The following is a 21009-nucleotide window of genomic DNA, read 5'->3' on the forward strand; positions in this document are numbered from 1 at the left end:
TCATGGTACGTTTACACCTGAGAAGAAATCCGCTGCCGCGGGAGCGGATCCGCTCCTGGCGGCGGCGGCGACAACCGGGTTGCGTTTACATCTATTTCCTTCGAGCGGCGGCGGCGCCGTCGGCTACGGCAGCTATTCTCGTAACATGCCGTAACATGCCGTCATGAGTAGGCTCCCGCAAGAACGGCTACTCATGACGTAGGCAGCGTCGCGCTGCGCAAGAATGTCACTTCCGGTCAGCGAAATGCCTCGTTCGGCGGCAAAAACAGATCCCGGACCTATACGCCTCGCCGCCGCGTTTTCCGCCCAGCGTTTCGCCCCAGCGGCAAAAGCTGGGATGATTCGCTGACGGATCCGCAAGTGTAAACGTACCATTAGAGGGGCACTAAACCACTTTCTGCAGTAGCCCTCTCATTGTCCGATGGTGAGCAAATCTATATGGCACTAAGTTTGCCATCCTTAAGCGTTAATCTGGTACTTAATATTCCAACCCTTTCAGCTAAAATACGGCGTTGAAATATTATTCATGCAAACTTTTTTGTATTTCCGATAGGTGAATGAAGACTTCACATTTTATCGTGCGTTATTTCTCTGACATGAGTATGCATTTGTTTCAAAATAGCTATTTTTATGTTCCAGATACAATGCACAGGCCAAAACGAGCATCTTATTGTGCACACGTCGCGCATGGTAAAAGAAAAAGAAATTAAATTACACTAATCTACTTTTTGTCAAACCACTAAATGCAATGAATAACAAAAGCGATATGGCGATACCTATTTTACTTTAAAATAATTGGAAGTCACAAAAATTCATCTTAAAAGGGAGAAAAGTACTTACTTAAAGATAGTTTTATTTATAAATACATATGTGTATTGTGACCAATACTCTATAGTGGTATTATACGTATCCTAAAGCGTATGCATGCCAAATTTAGTTGTGGTGGGATCCCCTGTGTCCCTACATATCACCATAGATGTGAAGGGTAACGGAAAAAAACATGAATTTTTTTTTTTTTCTGTGTGTAAGAAGTGAAATCTAGCGAAGAGTGCGATGGTGAAAAGATAGCTAAGCCTTTATAAAACAAATGCAATGGTGGGTGGTGTCACAATTTGGAGAAATTCCCACCCAAAATGGTCCAAATTTACGCCATTTCGGGTCACCAGGAGTACTTTAAAAGCATATTTGACTAAATTTGCAATCGCGTAAAAACGCAAAAAGCATTGCATTTGATCGTTCACATTCATGAACAGTTCTTGCCGGATTAATGGAAAGCTGAAACGTTAAGCATATTTGAGACCACACTACAATTTTGTGCTCCCTGTTAAAGAGGACCTTGCCTGGGATATAGCGAAAAATTGGGGAAAAAAGAAACGCGTATTCCTGTTTTTAGTTTACCATTGTAGTGCCTTGTGAAATTCCTAGAGTGTGACACCAACAGTGGTTCACAGGCAAGACAACACTTACAGCAAGGATCCACGTAGTACGTTCGTGTGTTAAACAGCTAAGTGAACACAGACCATACTAACTTATCCATTTTGACAAAAAAAAAAACCAAAGCCCTAGTGTAGCGATAGTTACTGCTGCTCTAGATGAGCATTGGAACGAAGAGGAACGAACATGGGCAAAGAAAGGAAGAGGAAACTTCTGCGTTGTCGTACCTGTTCGTTTTTGTGCATATATTTTTAGTTTTAACACACTATTCACGGGTTCTGTAGATTCACTATTCGAACAGGAAGAAATGCACCATGCGAACGTCACACAAAGCGCAAAGGTAGGGATGAGTGATTTATGGGTGTGGTTAAGGGAGTGTACGCGGAGCCGAGACATCATGGCACCCAGGGAGTTGGGACTAAGCAGTGCTGTCTCCAAAACTCGTAGGCCAACGTAGACCGCTTGGAGTGTGAACTGCGAGAGATCAACGAGAACAACCGGCTGCTCCAGAAGAACTACGTTGAGCTGACCGAGATAAAGCTCCTGCTCAGGACCATCGACGACTTCTTCGACCAGGTGAGCGATCACGATGCCTGAGCAGTCACTCCTTCGAATTTCTGCGATCATACACACACAGCATGAGCAAGGCTTTAACTACAAACAGTACAACACAATAAGTTGCACAGAAGAATGCCAAAATGACTAGTTTCTTTCAATAACTTCATGTTTTTTTGTTTTTAAAAAAAAATATTTTACATATATTAATTTTAGAGATTAAATATCAATGAATCCTAAGCTCCGATTCAGTACGAAAACTTGAAAGTATAAAACAGCGAAGACGAGGACGGGAACAGGACGTCTTTTATTTAGCAACAACATAGAATGGCACATCGATAAAACCGCCCCCAAAAAGTTTCAACGTTCTCAAAGAGGGAAAGAAGATAATTGTTATAAAGGAAAGGGAATTTACTGTAAATAATAAAAGTTTAAAAAGCGCTGGCGTCACGACGAGGTATCACTAATCTAGTTATCTCTGATTACTTAGACTTCGACCTTTGTCGTTGTCAATGATAATGAAGGTGCAGAAATGTTGTTGTGTACAGTCCCAAAGGGAAATGTACTATAAATATAGAAGCTTGAAAAGCTCTAGCGTCACGACGAGGTGTCACTAATCTAGTTATTTCGGACTACTTAGACTTCGACCTTTGTCGTTGTCAATGATAATGAAGGTGCAGAAATGTTGTTGTTTACAGTCCCAAAGGGAAATGTACTATAAATATAGAAGCTTGAAAAGCTCTAGCGTCACGACGAGGTATCACTAATCTAGTTATCTCTGATTACTTAGACTTCGACCTTTGTCATTGTCAATGATAATGAAGGTGCAGAAATGTTGTTGCTTACAGTCCCAAAGGGAAATGTACTATAAATATAGAAGCTTGAAAAGCTCTAGCGTCACGACGAGGTGTCACTAATCTAGTTATTTCGGATTACTTAGACTTCGACCTTTGTCATTGTCAATGATAATGAAGGTGCAGAAATGTTGTTGTTTACAGTCCCAAAGGGAAATGTACTATAAATATAGTAGCTTGAAAAGCTCTAGCGTCACGACGAGGTGTCACTAATCTAGTTATTTCGGATTACTTAGACTTCGACCTTTGTCATTGTCAATGATAATGAAGGTGCAGAAATGTTGTTGTTTACAGTCCCAAAGGGAAATGTACTATAAATATAAAAGCTTGAAAAGCTCTAGCGTCACGACGAGGTGTCAGTAATCTAGTTATTTCGGATTACTTAGACTTCGACCTTTGTCATTGTCAATGATAATTAAGGTGTCAAAATATTTTTGTTTACAGCCACAAAGGGAAATGTACTATAAATATAAAAGCTTGAAAAGCTCTAGCGTCACGACGAGTAATCACTAATCTAGTTATCTCTGATTACTTAGAATTCGACCTTTTTCATTGCCAATGCTAATGAAGGTGCAGAAATATTGCTGTTTACAGTCCCAAAGAGAAATGTACTATAAATATAAAAGCTTGAAAAGCTCTAGCGTCACGACGAGGTATCACTAATCTAGTTATCTCTGATTACTAAAATTCGACCTTTTTCATTGCCAATGCTAATGAAGGTGCAGAAATATTGCTGTTTACAGTCCCAAAGAGAAATGTACCATAAATATAAAAGCTTGAAAAGCTCTAGCGTCACGACGAGGTATCACTAATCTAGTTATCTCCGATTACTTAGAATTCGACCTTTTTCATTGCCAATGATAATGAAGGTGCAGAAATATTGCTGTTTACTGTCCCAAAGAGAAATTTACTATAAATATAAAAGCTTCAAAAGCTCTAGCGTCACGACGAGGTATCACTAATCTAGTTATCTCTGATTACTTAGAATTCGACCTTTTTCATTGCCAATGATAATGAAGGTGCAGAAATATTGCTGTTTACTGTCCCGAAGAGAAATGTACTATAAATATAAAAACTTGAAAAGCTCTAGCGTCACGACGAGGTATCACTAATCTAGTTATCTCTGATTACTTAGAATTCGACCTTTTTCATTGCCAATGCTAATAAAGGTGCAGAAATATTGCTTTTTACAGTCCCAAAGAGAAATGTACTATACATATAAAAGCTTGAAAAGCTCTAGCGTCACGACGAGGTATCACTAATCTAGTTATCTCTGATTACTTAGGATTCGACCTTTTTCATTGCCAATGATAATGAAGGTGCATAAATATTGCTGTTTACAGTCCCAAAGACAAATGTACTATAAATATAAAAGCTTGAAAAGCTCTAGCGTCACGACGAGGTATCACTAATCTAGTTATCTCTGATTACTTAGAATTCGACCTTTCTCATTGCCAATGATAATGAAGGTGCAGAAATATTGCTGTTTACTGTCCCAAAGAGAAATGTACTATAAATATAAAAGCTTGAAAAGCTCTAGCGTCACGACGAGGTATTACTAATCTAGTTATCTCTGATTACTTAGAATTCGACCTTTTTCATTGCCAATGATAATGAAGGTGCAGAAATATTGCTGTTTACAGTCCCAAAGAGAAATGTACTATAAATATAAAAGCTTGAAAAGCTCTAGCGTCACGACGAGGTATCACTAATCTAGTTATCTCTGATTACTTAGAATTCGACCTTTTTCATTGCCAATGCTAATGAAGGTGCAGAAATATTGCTGTTTACAGTCCCAAAGAGAAATGTACTATAAATATAAAACCTTGAAAAGCTCTAGCGTCACGACGAGGTATCACTAATCTAGTTATCTCTGATTACTTAGAATTCGACCTTTTTCATTGCCAATGATAATGAAGGTGCAGAAATATTGCTGTTTACAGTCCCAAAGAGAAATGTACTATAAATATAAAAGCTTGAAAAGCTCTAGCGTCACGACGAGGTATCACTAATCTAGTTATCTCTGATTACTTAGAATTCGACCTTTTTCATTGCCAATGATAATGAAGGTGCAGAAATATTGCTGTTTTCTGTCCCAAAGAGAAATGTACTATAAATATAAAAGCTTGAAAAGCTCTAGCGTCACGACGAGGTATCACTAATCTAGTTATCTCTGATTACTTAGAATTCGACCTTTTTCATTGCCAATGATAATGAAGGTGCAGAAATATTGCTGTTTACTGTCCCAAAGAGAAATGTACTATAAATATAAAAACTTGAAAAGGTCTAGCGTCACGACGAGGTATCACTAATCTAGTTATCTCTGATTACTTAGAATTCGACCTTTTTCATTGCCAATGCTAATGAAGGTGCAGAAATATTGCTCTTTACAGTCCCAAAGAGAAATGTACTATAAATATAAAAGCTTGAAAAGCTCTAGCGTCACGACGAGGTATCACTAATCTAGTTATCTCTGATTACTTAGAATTCGACCTTTTTCATTGCCAATGATAATGAAGGTGCAGAAATATTGCTGTTTACAGTCCCAAAGACAAATGTACTATAAATATAAAAGCTTGAAAAGCTCTAGCGTCACGACGAGGTATCACTAATCTAGTTATCTCTGATTACTTAGAATTCAACCTTTCTCATTGCCAATGATAATGAAGGTGCAGAAATATTGCTGTTTACTGTCCCAAAGAGAAATGTACTATAAATATAAAAGCTTGAAAAGCTCTAGCGTCACGACGAGGTATTACTAATCTAGTTATCTCTGATTACTTAGAATTCGACCTTTTTCATTGCTAATGATAATGAAGGTGCAGAAATATTGCTGTTTACAGTCCCAAAGAGAAATGTACTATAAATATAAAAGCTTGAAAAGCTCTAGCGTCACGACGAGGTATCACTAATCTAGTTATCTCTGATTACTTAGAATTCGACCTTTTTCATTGCCAATGGTAATGAAGGTGCATAAATATTGCTGTTTACAGTCCCAAAGAGAAATGTACTATAAATATAAAAGCTTGAAAAGCTCTAGCGTCACGACGAGGTATCACTAATCTAGTTATCTCTGATTACTTAGAATTCGACCTTTTTCATTGCGAATGATAATGAAGGTGCAGAAATATTGCTGTTTACAGTCCCAAAGAGAAATGTACTATAAATATAAAAGCTTGAAAAGCTCTAGCGTCACGACGAGGTATCACTAATCTAGTTATCTCTGATTACTTAGTATTCGACCTTTTTCATTGCCAATGATAATGAAGGTGCAGAAATATTGCTGTTTACAGTCCCAAAGAGAAATGTACTATAAATATAAAAGCTTGAAAAGCTCTAGCGTCACGACGAGGTACCACTAATCTAGTTATCTCTGATTACTTAGAATTCGACCTTTTTCATTGCCAATGATAATGAAGGTGCAGAAATATTGCTGTTTACAGTCCCAAAGAGAAATGTACTTTAAATATAGAAGCTTGAAAAGCTCTAGCGTCACGACGAGGTATCACTAATATACTTATCTCTGATTACTTAGAATTTGACCTTTTTCATTGCCAATGATAATGAAGGTGCAGAAATATTGCTGTTTACAGTCCCAAAGAGAAATGTACTATAAATATAAAAGCTTGAAAAGCTCTAGCGTCACGACGAGGTATCACTAATCTAGTTATCTCTGATTACTTAGAATTCGACCTTTTTCATTGCCAATGATAATGAAGGTGCAGAAATATTGCTGTTTACAGTCCCAAAGAGAAATGTAATATAAATATAAAAGCTTGAAAAGCTCTAGCGTCACGACGAGGTATCACTAATATACTTATCTCTGATTACTTAGAATTTGACCTTTTTCATTGCCAATGATAATGAAGGTGCAGAAATATTGCTGTTTACAGTCCCAAAGAGAAATGTACTATAAATATAAAAGCTTGAAAAGCTCTAGCGTCACGACGAGGTATCACTAATCTAGTTATCTCGGATTACTTAGAATTCGACCTTTTTCATTGCCAATGATAATGAACCCAGGTAGCACGCCAGAGGAATGCCCAACTTGGGCAAAGGTCTGGCAAACATAAGGGCCCAACTTTGGCGCAGTTAGGTTTTTGCACCATGGCATTCATCAGTGCCAAAGTACGGTGCCTAACTATAGCCTAAGTTGGGCGATCCTATGGCATGCCAAAGTTTGGCTCTTCTCCGGTACGCCAGAGGAGTGCCAAAGTTGGTGCCATACTTGAGCCATAACTGCCATAGTAAATCCTAATCTGGGAGTTCGGGGCATGCCAAGGTTTGGCATTTCTCTGGTCTGCCAGAGGAGCGCCAAAGTTGGTGCCATACTTCAGCCATAACTGCCAGAGCAACGCCTAATTTCGGTATTTGGGACGTGCCAAGGTTTGGCGTTTCTCTGGTCCGCCAGAGGAGCGCCAAAGTTGGTGCCATACTTCAGCCATAGCTGCCAGAGCAACGCCTAATTTCGGTATTTGGGACGTGCCAAAGTTTGGCTTTTCTCGGGTCCGCCACAGGATTGCCGAAGTAGTGCAATACTAGAGCTATAACTGCCACAGCAATGCCCAATTTGGGTATTTTGGACATGCCAAAGTTTAGCGTTGCTCTGGTCCGCCAGAGGAGCGCTAAAGTTGGTGCCAGATTTGAGCCATAACTGCCATAATAAAACCTAAACTGGGAATTCGGGGCATGCCAAGGTTTGGCGCTTCTCTGGTCCGCCAGAGGAGCGCCAAAGTTGGTGCCATACTTCAGCCATAACTGCCAGAGCAACGCCTAATTTCGGTATTTGGGACGTGCCAAGGTTTGGCGTTTCTCTGGTCCGCCAGAGGAGCGCCAAAGTTGGTGCCATACTTCAGCCATAGCTGCCAGAGCAACGCCTCATTTCGGTATTTGGGACGTGCTAAGGTTTGGCGTTTCTCTGGTCCGCCAGAGGAGCGCCAAAGTTGATGCAATAATTCAGCCATAACTGCCAGAGCAACGCCTAATTTGGGTATTTCGGACACGCCAAAATTTGGCGTTTCTCTGATACGCCACAGGAGTGCCGAAGTGTGCCATACTTGAGCCATAACTACCAAAGCAACGCCTAATTTCGGTATTTCAGCCTCGCCGAGTTTGGCTTTTCTCTGGTCCGCCACAGTTGTGCCAAAGTAAGTGCCAGACTTGAGCCATAACTGCCGCAGTAAATGTTAATTTGTCGATTCGGGGCATGCCGAAGTTTGGCTCTTTTCTGGCTACCCACTGAAGTGCCAAATAAGTGCCAAAAGTGGCAAAGAAAGCCGAGAGGCCAGCCCAAGTTTCGAATATCTCTGGTGTGTCACAGAAGTGCTCTTTTACGCGTCCCAGGAGAGAAATAAAATAAATAAGCGTTGGAAGCACGATAGTAAGATGTCATCACCTCCGTTCCCAAGCAGCACGGCAATACTTTGCAGTATCGTGCCAGTGCCGGCCGAAAGTCGGTTACAATATCCCTCAACTGTCCAGTTTTGCACCACCGTTTGATACCCGGCAGGTATTGCCGTACAGCTGTTTCGCCCCGGCCTAGCGTTCGCGTAATATTGTGCGAAAACTCTACGATGCGTCTGCTTCGTATTGGCCGAACGTCGTGCAAGTATGTGTACGTTACATGTCATTTGTTGCATATCCAATCACTTATACGGACAAACAAATTTTTTCGATCGCTCCCAGAAGTTTATTAAACAACTATCATTACACACAGTGTATTCTCAACATATTTACAAAGGTCACACTTCTCTGTAAAACGAAAAGCAAATTATAAAATACAATTAACACTGTCCTCATGCCAGGCAAAACTCATCACACGTAAAACCGCGGAAAATGAAAGGAAAGCAGGGCGACTATCAGAATCATGCTTGCAGTGCACTTACTAATAAAAGAGCGATATCATGTAATCCTTGATAGATGCATAATCCAACTCAGGCACCCCACAAACACATTCGAGGAAGAACGTTGCGCACATTCAACTGACGTCTCGTCGTCGGCGAAGAGCAGTTTTTGTCGAAGCGTGTCCAACAAACACATCACAAGTATTCCACGAACTCCGGTGCAAAAAATGACTGTTACCGAAAAATTGGCATGGACGTATTCCGACCGTTTACGACGAAAAAACACGGCCGCGTCTGCAACGCACGAAAGCAACAGAACACTGAAGAGCCCAGTTCGAAAACCGGACCTACGTGGCCTGCTTATTTCTATAACTAGCCAAACGGCGAAAACGACAGCCCCAGAGATCCCATCAGCGTGACAGAAAACGTCACGTGACAAATTTTCGTCCAAACTTTTTTGTCCTACGCGTCCTATGTAGAGAGGTCACGCTGAGTAACGCGTTTCGCTTCATCCTTTTGATTTGCTTAAAGCGGCTGTCGCGCTCGCTGACAGCCACACGAAGACGCAAAAGCAGGTGGGGAGGATTTGCAAAAGGCGAGGTCGAAGGGGCATCAAAAACGCATAAAAGGAAAGGCCGCTTCTGCCGGTGACCTTGTCGCCTTGCCTAGTCTGTCAGCGTTCGGCTTCCATTAAAGGGCTCATGAAACGCTTTTCCAACTTTTTCCTGTTTCGCTTTCCTCCTGAACTCATAAATCGCGCATTCCACCAAACAGTTGAAGAAGACGAAAAGGGGTAGTCCCCTCTTGCTCGCACTCCCGTTTGTGTAATCCCGGACACATCCATTCTCCCCCTAGAAGATTAGCCCGTCGCTCAAAATTCAGACAAAAGTCGCTTTCCCCACCCCGTTCATTCCGAAGCTGACAGTGCTGTTGAAGCTACGTGCTCGTTGGGCCAGCCACACTTGCCACGTGAGCGTGGCAAATGTGGCTGCAGAGAATGAAGTCAGGTGATGAAAGGGAGGCGGCTGATTGGTCCGGCAAGCGTGTAGCTTCCACCACAGTGTCAGCTTAGGGGTGAAGGGAATAAGTGAGGTCCGGTTGCGTGTGACGTCAGTTTGGACCCGATAACGCGCTTTTGGGACCGCGGTTGTATCACAGTGAAAAGGCAGAGAGGTTGCGAAGGGGAGGAGGTACGAAATAGTCCGCTCTGTTTTCAAATTTTCGCACTGAAAGTCAGGCTTTTGACTTTCTACCTTTTTCTTTTGGTCCACTGAACGATGTGCTATTAGTAAAATCCCAATCTAAAATGATTTATCCCAACCCAAAAATCGTTTCATGGGCCCTTTAAGGGCCTAAGAAAGATAATCTCCTTTCTTGAGAGCGAAATGGACGGGGTGGTTATGTTTTCCGGGCTTGTCGCCATCCGATAGGCCTCAATTATTTCTCTCCCCATTTGCTCGCAGTGGCCTCCCATGGCTGTCGTGCCGGTGAAATTAGGAGCGCAAAAATACTCCACAAGCCGGGCGAAGACGTGATAAATGTAATAACAAAAACGGCTTGACATCACAAAAATAACAATTTAATTAAACGTTTCGCCTCCCATGCGGGAGGCATCTTCAGTAGAGCGCAGAGCGAGTGAGAGTCGCACAAAAAAGTTCGGTTATTTAGGCATAAAGTTTGTGTACACGTCCGGCAGGGGGCCACGGTTCTTGTTTACCAGCGATGAATCACTTCCGCGTTTGTCGTTCTGGATGAACCAAGATTCCAGCAGCTTCCTCGGTTCCCACCTTTTATCCCCCTCCAAGGTGGATGCGTTGTCAATGTCAAATTGGTGTCCTGACGTCCATGCGTGGTCGAAGTGTTCGGACATGAAGCGGGTGGCGGTCCCGTGCGTGTTCTTTTAGTCTTGCTTTTCTTTTTCGTCTCGTCGCTCCAATGTAGGAAGCGTCACATTCCTTGCACTGTACCTGGTAAATCACGACCCTTTCTGCCTCTGGCAGGGTCGGATCTTTTGGCTTGGAGATAACATTGGCGATTGTTCTGTAGGGTTTGTATACGGTTCGTACCCCCAACGGCCCAAGGCCGCGTCCCAATGCCTCCGAAACCCTTAACGTAACGTGTTCGTTCGGCTCGATCCAGGCGCCGATGGGACATTTGTTTGTTGGTCAACAAGAACGGTCTTAATGAGTTGAAGTCAGACAGCTCCATCATGATTTTAAAGGCCGACAAAGGAAAAAGAACCGTTGTGCTTGATAGGGATGACTACATGAAGAAGATGTATGAAGTTATAAACGACAGTCACTATTTCGTGAGGCTATCAAGAGATCCCGCTGCTAAGTCCGAAAGAGAGTTAGTTGACCACCTTCGAGAGCTGAAAAAGAAAGGACGCATCAGTGACGACCTATATCGTCGTCTCTTCTCCTTTGACGCCGCGACACCCAAGATGTATGAACTCCCCAAAATTCACAAACCGGGTTGCCCCCTACGCCCGATTGTATCTTTTATTAGTTCATCCACTTACAGCCTTTCCAAATATCTGGTTATGATTCTGAGCGCTCTTACAAGAAAAAATGAGTTTAGCCTCCGGAATTCCCGTGACTTTGTTGAACTTATACGCGCTCAGACCCTGCTACCGCACGAGGCTATGGTATCCTTTGATGTGATTTCATTATTTACGAATGTCCCCAACGCCCTGGTGGTTGATGTCGCCCGTGACCGGTTGTTGGCAGACCAGTCGTTGTCCACTCGCACAACCCTCCTTGTTGAAGACGTTATACTCCTTTTGCGTTTTTGTCTCAACCAGTGTAATCTTAGTTTTAATCGGGACATATATCATCAGGTCAGCGGATGCCCTATGGGGAGTTCAGTTTCCGTCACCGTCTCGAATCTCGTCGTGGAATATGTTGAGGAAAGGTAATGTCTGGCATTGATTTCCCCGTGAAGTTCTACCGTCGTTATGTCGATGACACTTTTGTAATGGTTAACAGAGAGAACGTAACTGATTTTCACCGCAATTTGAATAGTGTCCACCCCTCAATTCAGTTCACCTGTGAACATGAAACCGATAGTACCTTGCCGTATTTAGATGTACGTGTCCATAGAACTAGTGAACCTTTTTTTAAGATGGAGACATCCGTATATCGTAAACCATGTGACAGACAAAACTTTCTTGACTACCACTCTCATCACCCTACTCAACACAAAAGCTCAGTTGTAAGATCGTTACTTCATCGTTCAGAAACTGTCCCATCTAAGTCAACACTTAGCATTCAAGAACTTAGCCATGTGCGGGAGGCTTTGAAAAAACCTAACTACCCCGACTGGTTTGTCAATCGCGTTAAGAAACAAATGTCCCATCGGCGCCCGGATCGAGCCGAACGCACACGTGACGTCGTGTGCATCCCGGAGGCATTGGGACGCGCCCTTAGGCCGTTGGGGGTACGAAAGAACAATTGTCAATGTTATCTCCATGCCAAAAGACCCGACCCCGCCAGAGGCAGAAAGGGGCGTGATCTACCAGGTGCACTGCAAGGAATGTGACGCTTCCTACATTGGAGAGACGGGACGAAAAAGAATAACAAGACTAAAAGAACACGCACGGGATGTCGCCAATTCCACGAACGCCACCCGCTTCAAGCCCGAACTCGTCGACCACGCATCGACGTGAGGACACCAATTTGACTTTGTCAAGGCATCGACCTTGGCGAGAGATATAAGGTGGGGACCGAGGAAGCTGCTGGAATCTTGGTTCATCCAGAATGACAAATGCGGAAATGATTCATCGCTGGTAAACAAGAACCGTGGCCCCCTGCCGGACGTGTACACAAACTTTATGCCTAAATAGCCGAACTTTTTTGTGCGACTCTCACTCGCTCTGTGCTCTACTGAAGATGCCTCCCGCATTGGAGGCGCAACGTTTCATTAAATTGTTATTTTTGTTATGTCAAGCCGTTTTTGTTATTACATAAATTAGGAGCGCAACCGGGACATTTTCTCCCGTGAATGACTATCGGGTGCTTTGACTCCGAAGCAGCTCTTTCGGCGTCCATTTGATGTTCTCGGAGTCGGTCGTTGAGGCATCGCCCCGTTTGCCCGATGTACCTGGTCCCGCAGGACAGGGGGATCGCGTACACTTCCTTCGGTTCCTCTCCTTCCGCCAAGATTTCTCTTTCCGGTACTCCCACGGAGCGGGCGGGTTTTGAGGTTGAAGCCGAAAATAAAGTTCGCTCTTTCCACTTTTTTTTGCGTTTCCTCCTCTCCTGCCCTCCTTTCCTCACTTCACCGCCCTCCCCCGAGGGGCCAACGCGGAGAATGGATTAGGAGACGCCTCCGTTAATCCGGCATAACCCGCCGTAGAGGGGGCGTGCTGCTTGACTAAAAATTATCTCGCTGCACAAAAAACAAATAAATAAAATAAATAAATAAATAAAAAAAAAATAAAAAAGAAAAAACGTCGCGGGCAGCGATTTAATGCGCTTTGCCGGATGCGTAATGCTTCGTCCGCCTTGAACAAGCTGGTATGCATTGGACTAACATTTTTCGAAGCGCGGCAGGTTTAGTGTAGGTGCTATCATAATGGTCCTGCAAGACTTCCCTGTCCGCCCCAAGCTAGCCAATAATTCAAGGACATAACGACGGCAGCATATTCAAACAGTGTAAAATAAAATGTATATAATATTTATAAGAACACCATCGTCTTCACTGCTTGGCTTTCAAATTTTTAGCGCCGCAAATAATCGTAATCAAATTATTTTTATAATTGAAGACCCCTCGTCGTGCATCGAACCCAAAATTACGCTTACGTGAAACATGATTCGGCGCGGGAGCAACTCGAGTCACCGTAATTTTTTTTTTTTTTAACGTGGATTTTGTTTTTTAATCTAACTGAGGTACCACTGGCAGAACACGAATCGCATACTTGGAAGGATCTGAAAACTCATATAGCTGGTTGAGTGAATGCAATACTATCGCATTCGTTGAAGCTCGATTTGTTGATTCGAACTTCAACAAATCACACGCACCCATTCTCCCTATTTCTGTTTACCCAGTCATAGTCGTTCCCTCACGATGCAATACGAGTACAAGTAACGGCAGTTTATGCAATGTTGACGATACACAGCCGTGATCGCACGGTTTTTAGAAGCGCTATAGAACGAGCACAAGCGTCGAATTTCGGTACTCTGATTGATTTCTGTCTTCCCGCCGTGACACCACACGAGAAAAGCGATTTCGTTCTGTCTGTGAAACTAGGAACAAAGAAATCAAGATATAATCCCGTAATAAAACAACGCGAAATGGATCTCTGCAGCCAATACCCAACCGTTCGCGAGGTGACTGGGCAAAAGCATATATTACCTCCGTGCCTTTACCCTCTGCGCACCGCCAGAGAGAGTCATACAAACTCCTTTGCGCTATTATCAACACGATTGCGTTTGCAAGCCGGTAGTTTGACTCGGCTGGGATTCGTCCCTTCTGACTTTCATAGCTCTATGAAACCAGAAAGGTAGATACTTTTCTCCATTGGGTTGGTTTGCCCGGGGCCTCCAGTTATTTACGGCCAAAATCACATCAGAGGCGCTTCAGCAATGTTTACTCTGGTCGACACACGTGCTCCTTAAAGATGCCTGTCGTCAACTCTTTCCCAAAAGATACTTGAAGAGCCAATCTTAGAGGCCGACGGATAACGAGGCCTTAGACCTCAAAGAAATTATAACAGAAATTTGGCGTCGTCATTCCCAAACTGGTTGCCGGACGAAATCCAGGGTTGGTAATAGTAACATAAGATACGTACGGCAGAATTCCCTGCCATAAATAAAATGATTTGGCGAACGCCAATGTAACGCGAAATAGGTGCAAAGAGTTTTGCGATAGGAAGCGTAAACCGAAAAAAAAGAAAAAAAAAGAAAGAAAGAAAGAAAGAAAGAAAGAAAGACTGAAGAAAAGGAGAAATTAGAAAAAAAATCTCTGGTGACTTGGCCAAAAAAAATTCTGTTCATGTGATTTTTCTTGACACGTGACCAAAAAAAAAAAACACGAGAAAAAAAATCATCCCCTGCCCGGTTTCGAAGCTAGGCCCTCTTGATCGTGAAACTAGCGCGCTATCAGTTGCGCCAACATAACTTTTTTTTCTTATTTCTTTATTGCAGCCAACTTAACTTTTTTTTTCTTTCTTTATTGCAAGTTGCGCCAACATAACTTTGCCAGTAATGCTCACGCATTCCCACATCATAGGCGAAAGCTTAGGTGCCTTCGCAGGTTTTCATGCATGTGTTATTTTTATTTGTGGCAAGGGTTCACGTCCAGAATGCTTTTAGAGTTTTCGACCAAAACGAGTTTTCTTCATCCGAGTCACCTTCTAGAACCAGTAGACCGCACTGGGTCGTCCGGCTAATCAAGCAGCTATTTTCAAATTCTCTGGCGTGCCCGTCCTCGGATCCGAGGTCGCCGTTTGACAAGCTTAACTTTCTTCCACCTGGTAGCCGGAACCACCACGGCCAGCTTTGTTCCGTCCCCACTCCCTCTCGAGAGGATGGCCTCGCCCCGAGGCTAATCCCATTCTCTAAACCTCCTTCCATCCAACGCTTGACCTTTCCCTCCCCGTCCCCCAGCTTCGGGAGAGAAGGTTCTTCTCTGCAGAACGTCCCGTTTGTACAGCGGCTTTAAAGTTCAGAGATTGTCCTGTCTTTATCGTCCCTTTTGTGTCTCCACTTTTTAATGTTTAAAAAGTATCAACACGCTAAAATAGGACAATTTCCGGGATTTCATTTTCATCCCCCAAGTGTGATGCGGGAACCGCGCCATAGAGCCACGGTCGTTTCCGCACTTTGTTATCGCTAGGATTTGACAGTGCTCAATCACAATGCAAGACACGCACAGAGCCACGCTCGCTTTTGCAATGCGCCGCATAAAGGAATGTCCAAACAGGACACGACTCCGACAAATCGTGAAAATTGAAGCGGGCTTGAAGCGGGCGCGTCCGCTTCAATTTTCACGATTTGTAGGAGTCGTGCGTTTTGTAGTGTCCAGTTTGGACACCCCTTAATAATGATATATCTTGTTGAGACGTGCGCACATCCGTCTTGCGCAGTGTTAGCTCAATGGCAGCACTTTCTGTAAAGGCGGATTCACACCGGGGATAGCAGTCGCGCGATCCAGCTAAATCGCATCGCAAAAAAAAAAGTAAAAAAAAAGTAATTAGTTGGTCAATTTGGCGTGCGCGATGAGCGAGTCCAATGCCTTCGTTGGCGAGTCGCGTCTCAAAAACTCTCGCTCCGAACGCCGTTGGTTGGCTCGGCCTCTCCGCGACTAGAGTGCATCGCAAAACGTCGGGTCAGCAAGCGACTGCTCAAAACCCGTCACTTTTTGCCCGCGATGGTCGCTTTTGCGATGAAAGTTATGGCGCGACTAGATCGCATCGCCGGTGTGAACGCGCCATAATATCGAACCAGTCTCACGGCGCGTCCCGATATTGGCTTGTGTACCTACGCGCGAGTAAAACATCTGGCACAATTTGCGTTTGCAAAGCCTGCTCCAGCCGCGTCAAAACATTCAGCCAACCTTTGGACTCCAGAAATCAAGAGACAACCAAAATAAGATAAAGTTGCCAGCCGAATAAAACTTGATTTCTATTTAATTAAGATGAAGACCACCCGCGTACATCAAATACCTCATCAGCCGAACTCCAAGGCAGTAAGCCTAGTTCTGGCACTTGTTTGGCACCTTTGGCCCGTCGCTGCCAGATCACAGCCAAACTATCATGAAGCGAAGCCTAACTTGGGCACTCGCTTGGCGACTTGGGCCCAAAGATGCCAGATCTCAACCGAACTACAAGGTAGTAAGCCTAACTCTGGCACATTTGTGGCGATTTTGGCCCGAATGTGCTAGGTGACAGCCGAACTGTCAAAAAGTGAAGCCTAACTTTGGAATTAGTTTGGCGATTTTGGCCCGAAAATGCCAAAGCTCTGCCGAACTACAAGGTAGTAAGCCTAACTCTGGCACATCTGTGGCGATTTTGGCCCGAATGTGCCTGGTGACAGCCGAACTATCAAAAAGTGAAGCCTAACTTTGGCATTAGTTTGGCGATTTTGGCCCAAAAATGCCAAAGCTCTGCCAAACTACAAGGTAGTAAGCCTAACTCTGGCACATCTGTGGCGATTTTGGCCCGAATGTGCCAGGTGATAGCCGAACTATCAAAAAATGAAGCCTAACTTTGGCATTAGTTTGGCGATTTTGGCCCAAAAATGCCAAAGATATGCCGAACTAACGGGCAGTAACCCTAAATTTGGCATTTGTTAGGCGATTTAGGCCCGAAGATGCCAGATAATAACCGAACTACCCGGGAGCGAAGCCTAAGTTTGGCACTTGTTTGGCGAATTAGGGCCAAGATACCCAGATTGTTGCCAAGGGAGGTCAGGTTTGGCACTACTTTGGCTTCTTCGGACTTTTTAATGCCCTAAACTGCCAGACGCAAGCCAAGTTTTGGCCCAGAACTCGGTGCTGCCTGGGAAGGTGCGGAAATATTGCTGTTTACAGTACCAAAGAGAAATGTACTATAAATATAAAAGATTGAAAAGCTCTAGCGTCACGACGAGGTATCACTAATCTAGTTATCTCCAATTGCTTAGAATTCGACCTTTTTCATTGCCAATGATAATGAAGGTGCAGAAATATTGCTGTTTACTGTCCCAAAGAGAAATGTACTATAAATATAAAAGCTTGAAAAGCTCTAGCGTCACGACGAGGTATCACTAACCTAGGTATCTCTGATTACTTAGAATTCGACCTTTTTCATTGCCAATGCTAATGAAGGTGCAGAAATATTGCTGTTTACAGTCCCAAAGAGAAATGTACTATAATTATAAAAGCTTGAAAAGCTCTAGCGTCACGACGAGGTATCACTAATCTAGTTATCTCTGATTACTTAGAATTCTACCTTTTTCATTGCCAATGATAATGAAGGTGCAGAAATATTGCTGTTTACTCTCCCAAAGAGAAATGTACTATAAATATAAAAGCTTGAAAAGCTCTAGCGTCACGACGAGGTATCACTAATCTAGTTATCTCTGATTACTAAAATTCGACCTTTTTCATTGCTAATGCTAATGAAGGTGCATAAATATTGCTGTTTACAGTCCCAAAGAGAAATCTACTATAAATATAAAAGCTTGAAAAGCTCTAGCGTCACGACGAGGTATCACTAATCTAGTTATCTCTGATTACTTAGAATTCGACCTTTTTCATTGCCAATGATAATGAAGGTGCAGAAATATTGCTGTTTACTGTCCCAAAGAGAAATGTACTATAAATATAAAAGCTCGAAAAGCTCTAGCGTCACGACGAGGTATCACTAATCTAGTTATCTCTGATTACTAAAATTCGACCTTTTTCATTGCCAATGCTAATGAAGGTGCAGAAATATTGCTGTTTACAGTCCCAAAGAGAAATGTACTATAAATATAAAAGCGTGAAAAGCTCTAGCGTCACGACGAGGTATCACTAATCTAGTTATCTCTGATTACTAAAATTCGACCTTTTTCAATGCCAATGCTAATGAAGGTGCAGAAATATTGCTGTTTACAGTCCCAAAGAGAAATGTACTATAAATATAAAAGCTTGAAAAGCTCTAGCGTCACGACGAGGTATCACTAATCTAGTTATCTCTGATTACTTAGAATTCGACCTTTTTCATTGCCAATGATAATGAAGGTGCAGAAATATTGCTGTTTACAGTCCCAAAGAGAAATATACTATAAATATAAAAGCTTGAAAAGCTCTAGCGTCACGACGAGGTATCACTAATCTAGTTATCTCTGATTACTTAGAATTCGACCTTTTTCATTGCCAATCATAATGAAGGTGCAGAAATATTGCTGTTTACAGTCCCAAAGAAAAATGTAATATAAATATAAAAGCTTGAAAAGCTCTAGCGTCACGACGAGGTATCACTAATCTAGTTATCTCGGATTACTTAGAATTCGACCTTTTTCATTGCCAATGATAATGAAGGTGCAGAAATATTGCTGTTTACTGTCCCAAAGAGAAATGTACTATAAATATAAAAGCTTGAAAAGCTCTAGCGTCACGACGAGGTATCACTAATCTAGTTATCTCTGGTTACTTAGAATTCGACCTTTTTCATTGCCAATGATAATGAAGGTGCAGAAATATTGCTGTTTACAGTTCCAAAGAGAAATTTACTATAAATATAAAAGCTTGAAAAGCTCTAGCGTCACGACGAGGTATCACTAATCTAGTTATCTCTGGTTACTTAGAATTCGACCTTTTTCATTGCCAATGATAATGAAGGTGCAGAAATATTGCTGTTTACTGTCCCAAAGAGAAATGTACTATAAATATAAAAGCTTGAAAAGCTCTAGCGTAACGACGAGGTATCACTAACCTAGTTATCTCTGATTACTTAGAATTCGACCTTTTTCATTGCCAATGATAATGAAGGTGCAGAAATATTGCTGTTTACAGTCCCAAAGAGAAATGTACTATAAATATAAAAGCTTGAAAAGCTCTAGCGTCACGCCGAGGTATCACTAATCTAGTTATCTCTGATTACTTAGAATTCGACCTTTTTCATTGCCAATGACAATGAAGGTGCAGAAATATTGCTGTTTACTGTCCCAAAGAGAAATGTACTATAAATATAAAAGCTTGAAAAGCTCTAGCGTCACGACGAGGTATCACTAATCTAGTTATCTCCGATTACTTAGAATTCGACCTTTTTCATTGCCAATGCTAATGAAGGTGCAGAAATATTGCTGTTTACAGTCCCAAACAGAAATGTACTATAAATATAAAAGCTTGAAAAGCTCTAGCGTCACGACGAGGTATCACTAATCTAGTTATCTCTGATTACTAAAATTCGACCTTTTTCATTGCCAATGTTAATGAAGGTGCAGAAATATTGCTGTTTACAGTCCCAAAGAGAAATGTACTATAAATATAAAAGCTTGAAAAGCTCTAGCGTCACGACGAGGTATCACTAATCTAGTTATCTGTGATTACTTAGAATTCGACCTTTTCCATTGCCAATGATAATGAAGGTGCAGAAATATTGCTGTTTGCTCTCCCAACGAGAAATGTACTATAAATATAAAAGCTTGAAAAGCTCTAGCGTCACGACGAGGTATCACTAATCTAGTTATCTCTGATTACTAAAATTCGACCTTTTTCATTGCCAATGCTAATGAAGGTGCAGAAATATTGCTGTTTACAGTCCCAAAGAGAAATGTACTATAAATATAAAAGCTTGAAAAGCTCTAGCGTCACGACGAGGTATCACTAATCTAGTTATCTCTGATTACTTAGAATTCGACCTTTTTCATTGCCAATGATAATGAAGGTGCAGACATATTGCTGTTTACTGTCCCAAAGAGAAATGTACTATAAATATAAAAGCTTGAAAAGCTCTAGCGTCACGACGAGGTATCACTAATCTAGTTATCTCTGATTACTAAAATTCGACCTTTTTCATTGCCAATGCTAATGAAGGTGCAGAAATATTGCTCTTTACAGTCCCAAAGAGAAATGTACTATAAATATAAAAGCTTGAAAAGCTCTAGCGTCACGACGAGGTATCACTAATCTAGTTATCTCTGATTACTAAAATTCGACCTTTTTCAATGCCAATGCTAATGAAGGTGGAGAAATATTGCTGTTTACAGTCCCAAAGAGAAATGTACTATAAATATAAAAGCTTGAAAAGCTCTAGCGTCACGACGAGGTATCACTAATCTAGTTGTCTCTGATTACTTAGAATTCGACCTTTTTCATTGCCAATGCTAATGAAGGTGCAGAAATATGGCTGTTTACAGTCATAAAGAGAAATGTACTATAAATATAAAAGCTTGAAAAGCTCTAGCGTCACGACGAGGTATCACTAATCTAGTTATCTCTGATTACTTAGAATTCGACCTTTTTCTTTGCCAATGATAATGAAGGTGCAGAAATATTGCTGTTTACAGTCCCAAAGAGAAATGTACTATAAATATGAAAGCTTGAAAAGCTCTAGCGTCACGACGAGGTATCACTAATCTAGTTATCTCTGATTACTTAGAATTCGACCTTTTTCATTGCCAATGATAATGAAGGTGCAGAAATATTGCTGTTTACAGTCCCAAAGAGAAATGTACTATAAATATAAAAGCTTGAAAAGCTCTAGCGTCACGACAAGGTATCACTAATATAGTTATCTCTGATTACTTAGAATTCGACCTTTTTCATTGCCAATGATAATGAAGGTGCAGAAATATTGATGTTTACAGTCCCAAAGAGAAATGTACTATAAATATAAAAGCTTGAAAAGCTCTAGC

General features: G+C 42.1%; 1 protein-coding gene across 1 annotated transcript in view; it reads left to right on the forward strand.

The window, feature by feature from the left end:
* The window catches only part of LOC8041528 (V-type proton ATPase 116 kDa subunit a1), a 115050-nt gene that overhangs the window by 13791 nt on the left and 80250 nt on the right, over positions 1–21009 (forward strand). The window contains exon 4 of the mRNA XM_029980659.3: positions 1882–2010. Within this exon, the coding sequence (XP_029836519.2) occupies positions 1882–2010 (129 nt within the window). The remainder of the gene's footprint in view (positions 1–1881; positions 2011–21009) is intronic.

This window comes from Ixodes scapularis, unplaced genomic scaffold (genome assembly GCF_016920785.2).
Source record: "Ixodes scapularis isolate PalLabHiFi unplaced genomic scaffold, ASM1692078v2 PGA_scaffold0__279_contigs__length_252992795, whole genome shotgun sequence".
NCBI classification, from domain to species: Eukaryota; Metazoa; Arthropoda; class Arachnida; order Ixodida; family Ixodidae; genus Ixodes; species Ixodes scapularis.